General features: G+C 46.9%; 1 protein-coding gene across 1 annotated transcript; it reads right to left on the bottom strand.

The window, feature by feature from the left end:
- Positions 1-6,413: 6,413 nt before the first annotated feature.
- On the bottom strand, positions 6,414-9,954 carry LOC118907142 (saoe class I histocompatibility antigen, A alpha chain-like). The gene is made up of 7 exons (XM_057493610.1): positions 9,791-9,954; positions 9,197-9,466; positions 8,690-8,965; positions 7,749-8,024; positions 7,531-7,641; positions 7,065-7,097; positions 6,414-6,713 (listed from the first exon to the last, which is right to left on the bottom strand). Exons 1-7 carry the CDS (start codon positions 9,852-9,854, stop codon positions 6,709-6,711), a joined length of 1,035 nt encoding a protein of 344 aa, XP_057349593.1. The 5' UTR covers positions 9,855-9,954; the 3' UTR covers positions 6,414-6,708.
- Between the last annotated feature and the right edge of the window lie 827 nt (positions 9,955-10,781).

The raw sequence follows: 10,781 nt of genomic DNA, 5'->3' as shown, positions 1-10,781 counted from the left end.
AATATCATTTTCCATCACTTCACTTTCAGTCTGAGTGTGTCTTTTGGTCTGAAATGAGTCCCTTGTAGGCAGCATATAGATGCTTCTTGTTTTTCTATTTTTTTATCCATGCTGCTACTCAGTCTTTTGATTGGTACATAGTACATTGGTAAATTCTTTTGATCAGTCTATTTACATTTAAGGTAATTATTGATAGGTATGTTCTTATTGCCATTTCATTCATTGCTTTCTGATTGTTTTTTTTAATGTTTTATTTTTTATTGTGGTAGAATACACATTACAATTTACCGTTCTGGCTGTTTTCTTTTTTTATACAGTCTTTGTTGTTGTTGTTGTTGTTGTTATCATCAATCTACAATTACATGAAGAACATTATGTTTACTAGGGACCCCCTTCACCAAGTCCACCCCACAAACCCCATTACAGTCACTGTCCATCAGCATAGTAAGATGTTGTAGAATCACTACTTGTCTTCTCTGTGTTGCACAGCCCTCCCTATTCCCCCCACCCCACATTATACATGCTAATCATAATACCCTTTCTTCTACCCCACCCTTATCCATCCCTTTCCTCCCATTCTCCCTACTACCTCTCCCTTTGGTAACTGTTAGTCCATTCTTGGGTTCTGTGATTCTGCTGCTGTTTTGTTCTTTCAGTTTTTCTTTGTTCTTAGACTCCACATATGAGTGAAACCATTTGGTGTTTGTCTTTCTCTGCTTGGCTTATTTCACTGAGCATAATACCCTCTAGCTACATCCATGTTGTTGCAAATGGTAGGATTTGTTTTCTTCTTATGGCTGAATAACATTCCATTATGTATATGTACCACATCTTCTTTATCCATTAATCTACTGATGGACATTTAGGTTGCTTCCATTTCTTGGCTATTGCAAATAGTGCTGCGATAAACATAGGGGTGCATCTGTCTTTTTCAAACTGGGCTGCTGCATTCTTAGGGGAAATTCCTAGAAGTGGAATTCTTGGGTTAAATGGTATGTCTATTTTGAACATTTTGAGGAACCTCCCTACTGCTTTCCACAATGGTTGAACTAATTTACATTCCCACCAGCAGTGTAGGAGGGTTCCCCTTTCTCCACAACCTCACCAACATTTGTTGTTGTTTGTCTTTTGGATGGTAGCGATCCTTTCTGGTGTGCGGTGATATCTCATTGTGGTTTTAATTTGCATTTCTCTGATGACAAGCACTGTGGAGCATCTTTTCATGTGTCTGTTGGCCATCTGAGTTTCCTCTTTGGAGAACTGTCTGTTCAGCTCCTCTGCCCATTTTTAAATGGGATTATTTGCTTTTTGTTTGTTGAGGTGCATGAGTTCTGTATATATTTTGGATGTCAAGCCTTTATTGGATCTGTCATTTACTAATATATTCTCCCATACTGTAGGATACCTTTTTGTTCTATTGATGGTGTCCTTTGCTTTTTGTACAGAAGCTTTTTTAGTTTGATGTAGTCCCACTTGTTCATTTTTGCTTTTGTTTTCCTTGCCCAAGGATATATGTTCATGAAGAAGTCGCTCATGTTTATGTCCAAGAGATTTTTGCCTATGTTTTTTTCTAAGAGTTTTATGCTTTCATGACGTACATTCAGGTCTTTGATCCATTTCGAATTTACTTTTGTGTATGGGGTCAGACAGTGATCCAGTTTCATTCTCTTACATGTAGCTGTCCAGTTTTGCCAGCACCGTCTATTGAAGAGATGGTCATTTCCCTAATTTAAGACCATGGCTCCTTTATTGTATATTAATTGACCATATATGTTTGGGTTAATGTCTGGAGTCTCTATTCTTTTCCACTGGTCTGTGGATCTATTCTTGTGCCAGTACCAAATTGTCTTCATTACTGTGGCTTTGTAGTAGAGCTTGAACTTGGGGAGTGAGATTCCCCCCTCCCACTTTATTCTTCCTTCTCAGGATTGCTTTGGCAATTCGGGGTCTTTGGTGTTTCCATATGAATTTTTGAACTATTTGTTCAAGTTTGTTAAACAATGCTGTTGATAATTTGATAGGGATTGCATCAAATCTGTATATTGCTTTGGGCAGGATGGCCATTTTGACGATATTAATTCTTCCTAGCCACGAGCATGGGATGAGTTTCCATGCTGAGAGTTTTTATCATGAATGGATGTTGAATTATGTAGAATGGTTTTTCAGCATCTATGGAGATGATCATGTGGTTTTTGTCCTTTTTGTTGATGTGGTGGATGATATTGATGGACTTTCTAATGTTGTACCATCCTTACATCCCTGGGATGAATCCCACTTGGTCGTGGTGTATGATCCTTTTGATATATTTTTGAATTCAGTTTGCTAGTATTTTGTTGAGTATTTTTGCATCTATGTTTATCAGGGATATTGGTCTGTAATTTTCTTTTTTGGTGGGGTCTTTGCCTGGTTTTGGTATTAGGGTGATGTTGGCTTCATAGAATGAGTTTGGGAGTATTTCCTCCTCTTCTATTTTTTGGAAAACTTTAAGGAGAATGGGTATTATGTCTTCTCTGCATGTCTGATAAAATTCTGAGGTAAATCCATCTGGCCCGGGGATTTTGTTCCTGGGTAGTTTTTTGATTACCTCTTCAATTACTTTGCTCATAATTTGTTTCTTTAAATTTTGTGTGTCTTCCTTGGTCAGTCTTGGAAGGTTGTACTTTTCTAGGAAGTTGTCCATTTCTTCTAGGATTTCCAGCTTGTTAGCATATATGTTTTCATAGTATTCTCTAATTAGTCTTTGTGTTCCCGTGGGGTCCATCGTGATTTTTCCTTTCTCATTTCTGATTCTGTTGATGTGTGTTGATTCTCTTTTTCTCTTAATAAGTTTGACTAGAGGCTTATCTATTTTGCTTATTTTCTCAAAGAACCAGCTCTTGGTTTCATTTGATTTTTTTCTATTGTATTATTCTTCTCAATTTTGTTTATTTCTTCTCTGATCTTTATTATGTCCCTCCTTCTGCTGACTTTAGGCCTCATTTGTTCTTCATTTTCGAATTTCAATAATTGTGATGTTAGACTATTCGTTTGGGATTGTTCTTCCTTCTTTAAGTATGCCTGGATTGCTATATACTTTCCTCTTATGACTGTGTTCGCTGCTTCCCCCAGAAGTTGGGACTTTGTGTCATTGTTGTCATTTGTTTCCATATATTGCTGGATCTCCATTTTAATTTGGTTGTTGATCCATTGATTATTTAGGAGCATGTTGTGAAGCCTCCATGTGTTTGTGAGCCTTTTGTTGTCTTTGTACAATTTATTTCTAGTTTTATACCTTTGTGGTCTGAAAAGTTGGTTGGTAGAATTTCAATCTTTTGGAATTTTCTGAGGCTCTTTTTGTGGCCTAGTATGTGGTCTTTTCTGGAGAATGTTCCATGTGCACTTGAGAAGAATGTGTATCCTGTTGCTTTTGGATGTAGAGTTCTATAGATGTCTATTAGGTCCATCTGTTTGAGTGTGTTGTTCAGTGCCTCCGTGTCCTTACTTGTTTTCTGTCCAGTGGATCTATCCTTTGGAATGAGTGGTGTCTTCAAGTCTCCTAAAATGAATGCATTGCATTCTATTTCCTCCTTTAGGTCTGTTAGTATTTGTTTCACATATGCTGGTGCTCCTGTATTGGGTGCATGTATATTTGTAATGATTATATCCTCTTGTTGGACTGACCCCTTTATCATTATGTTATGTCCTTCTTTATCTCTTGTTACTATCTTTGTTTTGAAGTCTATTTTGTCTGATAGTAGTATTGCAACACCTTTTTTCTCCCTGTTGTTTGCATGAAATATCTTTTTCCATCCCTTTACTTTTAATCAGTGCATGTATTTGGGTTTCAGGTGAGTCTCTTGTAAGCAGCATATAGATGGGTCTTGCTTTTTTATCCATTCTATTACTCTGTTTCTTTTGATTGGTGCATTCAGTCCATTTACATTTAGGGTGATTATTGAAAGATATGTACTTATTGTCATTGCAGGCTTTAGATTCGTGGTTACCAAAGGTTCAAGATTAACTTGTTTACCACCTTACTGTTTAACTTAACTTGCTTATTGAACTATTATAAACACAGTCTGATGATTATTTCTCTCCCTTCTTATTCCTCCTCCTCCATTCTTCATATGTTGGGTGTTTTGTTCTGTGCTCTTTTTAGGAGTGCTCCCATCTAGAGCAGTCCCTCTAAAATACCCTGTAGAGGTGGTTTGTGGGAGGCAAATTCCCTCAACTTTTGCTTGTCTGGAAATTGTTTAATCCCTCCTTTATATTTAAATGATAATCGTGCTGGATACAGTATCCTTGGTTCAAGGCCCTTCTGTTTCATTGCATTAAATATATCATGCCATTCTCTTCTGGCCTATAAGGTTTCTGTTGAGAAGTCTGATGATAGCCTGATGGGTTTTCCTTTGTAGGTGACCTTTTTTCTCTCTCTGGCTGGCTTTAATACTCTGTCCTTGTCCTTGATCTTTGCCATTTTAATTATTATGTGTCTTGGTGTTGTCCTCTTTGGGTCCCTTCTGTTGGGAGTTCTGTGTACTTCCATAGTCTGAGCAACTATTTCTTCCCCCAGTTTGGGGAAGTTCTCAGCAATTATTTCTTCAAAGACACTTTTTATCCCTTTTTCTCTCTCTTCTTATTCTGGTACCCCTATAATGCAGGTATTGTTCCTTTTGGATTGGTCACACAGTTCTCTTAATATTGTTTCCTTCCTGGAGATCCTTTTATCTCTCTCTGTGTCAGCTTCTATGCATTCCTGTTTTTTGGTTTCTATTCCATCAATAGCCTCTTTCAACTTATCCATTCTGCTTATAAGTCCTTCCAGAGATTGTTTCATTTCTGTAATCTCCCTCTGGACGTCATCCCTTAGCTCTTGTATATTTCTCTGCAGCTCTGTCAGCATGTTTATGGTTTTTATTTTGAATTCTTTTTCAGGGAGACTGGTTAGGTCTGTCTCTGCAGATCCTCTCTCAGGCATTGTCTGGACTATTTTGGACTGGACTAAATTTTTTTGCCTTTTCATGGTGATAGTGGTGGCTGTCGGCAGGTTGTGGGTGTGTCAGCTGCGAGAAGAAAGTCCTTTACTGCTTGCTGGATGCCTTGCCCTTCTCTGCTGCTTGTGTCAGTTAGCTGCACTCCTGGAGCACCCACCAAGTTAATCCCCTAAGCTCCTGTGGGCAGGGTCTCTGTCAGAACAGCGCGAAGCCCTGCGGGGAGTGGCAGGCATGCCAGTTGCACTCCTCCACAATAGCGGCGCTCCTGCTGGGCAGCTGTGTGCCAGCAGCGTCTTTGGGTCTGGCCTGGGTAGCTGTGCATCAGGCTGGGATTCCGTTCGGCTGCTGGGAGCTCGGCTGCTCCCTCTGGCACCACTGCAATTGTGCGCGGGCCTCTCCTATGCCCCTCTGCCACTGCCGCTGCTGGCACACATGGGCCATTCCCAGGCCGCTTGGTCACCACTGCTGCAGGGTCGCACAGACCTCTCCCGGGCTCTTCTGGTGCCACTGCTGCCGGTGCACGCAGGCCGTTCCCAGGCTGCTGGGTCACCACCGCAGCGGGCTCGCACAAGCCGCTCCTGGTCCCCTCTGGCACTGCCAGCGCATGTGAGCCGCTTCCAGTCCCCTGGCGCCACCGCCCCTGGCACACACTGCCACTATCTCACTACTGGGCTGGTGTGTCGGTGTCCGTGCCAGTTGGGGGAATGACTGGCAGGCTGCTTAGTGCCATGAGGGGCTTCAGAGCTGTGCTGCCGCCCAGGGATTTAGGGCGTCTAGAGTTCCCCGGTATTCCCAGCTGCTGACTAATTGTGCCGGGACGACTTCGTCCAGCTGTGGGGTCCCTGTCTCTTTAAGACTTGCAAAAGCCCTCGCTTTTCTTTTGTCTCAGGGGCGCTGGTTGCAGGGACTTTTCCGCAGGTTTTGCTTTTCCATTTCTCTAATATCCAGCACCCTGTGCACCTTGTGTCTACGCACTGGGTGCAGATTTCTAGAGCTGGTTGTTTAGCAGTCCTGGGATTTCACTCCCTCCCCGTTCGGACTCCTTTCTTCCCACCAGGTTCTGGGGTGGGGGAGCCTTCGGGTCCCACCTGGCTGCGGCTTGTATCTTACCCCCTTCATGTGATGTTGAGTTCTCGTAGATGTAGATGTATCTTGGCTGTTCTACTGTATCCACTGGTGTCTTTTTTAGGAATAGTTGTACTTATTGTATTTTCATAAATATATGTTTTTGGGAGGAGATTTCCACTGAACTACTCATGCTGCCATCTTCCCGTGATCATGCTAAGATTTTTAACTTAGCAATATATTTTACAGAAAGTAGGGTGAATCAATTACTTTATAAAATAAAATACATAAAATTTACAAAGACTGTCAATCTAACAAATAATCTCAAATTGTAATGATTAAATGAGGAACCAGTCAGCCACTTTCAAAATGAAATTACTTGTGTAACAGCTTTATTGAGGTACTTATATACATATTTAGCATATACATGTTTACTGTATACAATTTGACATGTTTGAACACATATGTGTACCCACAGTAGTAACAGACAATGGTATCAGGGAGGAATCATGGTGGGCAGGCATGGGCAGGTCTCCTCACCTTCTCAAATTATGCTAACAGATCACAGACCTAGTCAAATGCCCTTAGCAGAAAGAGTCAGGGGATCTCAATGTCACACAGGGGAACGTGAAGAAATCTTGCATCACCCAGTCCCCACAAGGCAGCTGCCTCAAACTGTGAGAGAAAATCATCATGAACAAATTCAGGGCAGTCATCTAAGTGGAGATATTCTAAAAGACCTTCTGCTTACTCAAAATGTGCAAATCCAGAGAGTCCCCATCACCCAGTGTGTTCCCTCTACCCAAACCCCTCCCACTTCAAACCCTCTAGGGTCTTATCTTTAGGAGCCATGAGAGACACATAAGAGCTCTGGGCACTGCCACCACCTGGGGTGTGACAGAACAAGATGAGGTCAGAGCCCACAGGAGGTAACAGAAAAAGAGGGACTATGGGGAGAGGTGGTAAGCTCCCCCATGGGCTCCTGTCACCCCCAAGAGGCTCAGGGACCACCCCCTCTATACTTACTTGCAGTCTGAGCATAGCTCCTTCCTATTCCTCCTGTGGGAAGAAAACACCCCATGAGAGGCAGGAGGAGGCTTGGCCATGAGGGCCTAGTGCGACTTGATAGCCCTGGACCACAGAGAAGTTTCCAGAACTGTGACTACAGACCCAGGACAGGATCAGGAAACAGGGAGAAAGGAAGTGTGGGGGGACTGGACCACCTGCCCTCCTGGAATCTGTCCTCAGCAGGGACCTTCCCTCTGACCTTGGGCTGCTGGGATTTCCATCCCCATGGCCACATTCATTAAGGGGAAAATCCATCCTTCATTTTCACATGTGCTTTACAGGAGCCAGTGTCAGCCCTCAGCTCCAGTCTGGGCAAGCACAGGGGTGTGGATGGCATTTCCCACTAACAGGCAGGACAAACTTCCACCCAGGGCTTGAGCCCCCCAGTGGGCCAGGAGCACTCAGAAACACCCCCCTTCCCTACCTGAGCGCTTCTTCCTCCACATCACAGCTCCAGCCACTGCGGTTCCAATGACCCCGAAGAGGACCAGGCCGGCAATGAGGCCCACGAGGGAGATGGTGGGCTGAGGAGGCTCTGGGGAGGGAAGTGAGGCCCTGACCTCAGGCTTGAGTCCTGACCTTGCTGAAGTCTCCACAGGGCTCTGCTCCCTGAGACGAGCTCCACCCCTCACCCCTCCTCACCCCATCTCAGGGTGATGGGCTCGGGCAGCCCCTCATGCTGCACGTGGCATGTGTATCTCTGCTCCTCCCCAGAAGGCACCACCACAGCTGCCCACTTCTGGAAGGTTCCGTCCCCTGAAGGCCTGGTCTCCACAAGCTCTGTGTCCTGGGTCAGGTCGTCCCCATCACGCAGCCAGGTCAGGGTGATCTCCGCAGGGTAGAAGCCCCGGGCCCAGCACCTCAGGGTGACCTGACTGTTAGAGGTGGTGTGATGGGTCACATGTGTCTTTGGGGGGTCTGAGGAGGAAGTTGACAAAATTTAGGAACTTTGGGTTACCTCCCATAGACCACTGAAACAGCATTCATGTAATCATCCCTGATAATGGACAGGATAATTGGGATGGGGGACAGGAGTATAAAACTCAGACATCAGCCTGTACTCCAGGACCTGGAATAACCTCCTATCGCTTGGAAAGTTCTAGAATCAGGGTTAAACAGGGCAGAGTAGGAGATTCCAGGTGTCTGAACGGGACAACAGCGATTTCTGTTCCAGCCCTGGGTGGAGGTCAAGTAACTCAAAAAACCTGAATTCAGATTTCCAATAAAGTTGAGCTTGGGACAGAGAACAGGCCTGAAGGAGTAAGTCACCCAGTAATGCCCAAGGTTACTTCCCAGGGTCAAAAAGTCGGCTATTTATTTCAAAGGTATCCCTCTCCATCTTCATAGAGACTTAATGTGCTATGGGCATAGAGACATAATCCCTTAAACGTCCGAAGGATGGGCCTTCTGGGCAAGTCACCTTCTGGTACAGGATCTGAAAACCCAGACGAACAGCTTACCCCAGGATCCAAGGTGGAGAGAGGGAAGGGAAGAATTTTTCTCCCATTTTTCTCCCCTTTTGGTTGGACCAGATGAAGGTACAGCCCCAAAGGGAAATGGGAAGGCCCCGCGGCCCCTGTTACCTGCGCGCTGCAGCGCCTCCTTCCCTTTCTCCAGGTACCAGCGGAGCCACTCCACGCACTCCCTCTGCAAATAGAGCCGGTAGTGCTCCGCCATACCGGCTGCTTCCCACTTGCGCCGGGTCATCTGAGCCGCCGCGTCCGCCGCAGTCCAGGAGCGCAAGTCCTCGTTCAGGGCGAGGTAATCCGCACCGTCGTAGGCAAATTCTTCATAGCCACGCAGGAGGCGCCCGTCAGGCCCCACAGAGCAGCCGGACAGCCACTGGAAAGCGTGAGGCACTGGCCCCGTCCCCAGCGTCAGCCCCACCGCCCAGGCCAGCCCCGCCCCGAGCACCTGCTCGCGCGCCGGACCCACGGGCTGTATTGTCAGGGCCCTTTTTCTCCTAACTTGTAAACAAAATCCGAGCGAAACCGACCAGCTTTTCCTGGGTCAAGGGGCGGATGGGGATTTCTGGCATCGGGGTGAATCTCGGACCTGGGAACTCGAAGAGACCCCAGCTCTTCACTCACCGGACTCGTTCTGGTTGTAATAGCCAAGGGCAGTCTTCAGATTGAATGTGCAGGTCTGAGAATGCCGTTTGGCAATACTGGTTTGCCGGTCCCAAAACTGTGGCTCTTCCTGCTCCATCCATGGCGCCCGAGGCTCCACCCTTGGATTTGCAGCGTCGCTGTTGTACTGCAGGAACGGCGTGTCGTCCACGTAGCCCACGGAGATGTAGAAGGGCTCCCCGCGGCCGGGCCGGGACACGGCGGTATGGAAATACCTCAGGGAGTGGGAGCCTGGGGGCGCGGAGGGGCTGAGACCCGGGCCGACCCTCCTTCCCGCGCGGGTCCCGGGTCCCGGATCCCAGGTGGGTGGGGCCGGGCGGGGTGGGGCTTGGGGCTCGGGAGACGGAAAGGGGAGACGGAAGACCCGAGTGGTGAGGGGGAGGCTGGAGCCGGGGAGGGACAGGAGGAGGGACAAAGGCGGGATAGGGGCGGGGCCGGGGTGGGGTCTGGCCCGGGGACGGCAGCGATGACCCTTCCCCGGGGGTCCTGCTCCCCCTTCCGGGGGCCCCCTCGCTCCTCCCTTCAGAGGCCGCGCCCTCCCGACCCCGCACTCACGCGCCCAGGTCTGGGTCAGGGCCAGGGCCCCCGACAGCAGCAGGAGGAGGGCTCGGGGCGCCATGGCACAGATCCTCTGGGTCTGGGGAGAAGCTGAGTTCCCCCCGGGTCCGAGGAGTCTTTATAAACAGGACCGCGGTTACGCCGATTGGCTTGTCTGGAAACCCGACAGTCACTGGAAGCCGGAACGGGTGTCGCGTCACTAGTATCCAGGCAGAAGGACGTGACACAAGTTGTGAGCGACAGTAGCGAAAGCCCCGAGAGTGGGGACTTCCCGACATTGAGGTTCCCCGCCCCAGACACCGTCCTCGGGACTGAGGTCCTGGGAGCCATGCCCTCCCGGGGACCTGGGACTTTGTCCTGATCTCTCTCCTGCACGGAAGGCTCTTTGTCTCACTGTCTCCAAGTCCTGTGTTAAGAAACCAAGAACAGAAACCCTAGGTAGGGCTCAGCTACTTGTTCTCTCCTTTTCCCGAATTCCCTCTACCTGAGATGTATACTCTCTACTCCTTACCTCTTCCGCTTACACTGGTCTAGAAGAAAACTGACTCCCAAGGAATATGCCTGAGAGTGAGCTGGCCTTGGGAAAGTTGGTGAAGTAACAATGGTTTCCTCTTTAAATGGGAGGCAGATGTGCCTGGGGCACCACGTAGAGACTCCCATAGAGATCAGTTTCCTTTTTATTAACCACAATCTTCATACCTCCAGAATGATCAGGAGTCTAATCTGTAGTAGAGTCACATGCTGTTGCCTCAGCCTTACTCTATCAGAAGTAATCAAGTGCAGCCACATTCAAGAGGAGGGAAGTAAGGTCCACCTATGGAGAGGAGTATCAAAGAAGGGACGTATATGTTAAAACCAAAATTAAAATTAAATATTGTTTTGGGATTTTGTAAGTCAAATGCTTCTTTTACCCAATTATTTTTCTTGAAGACTTCAAATTTGTCTTTGGAAAGTAATAATGAAAATTTTGAGACAGAGAAACGAGATA

Source organism: Manis pentadactyla, chromosome 16, assembly GCF_030020395.1.
Source record: "Manis pentadactyla isolate mManPen7 chromosome 16, mManPen7.hap1, whole genome shotgun sequence".
In the NCBI taxonomy this organism is placed as follows: Eukaryota; Metazoa; Chordata; class Mammalia; order Pholidota; family Manidae; genus Manis; species Manis pentadactyla.
This window is presented reverse-complemented; position numbering and strand designations above follow the sequence as displayed.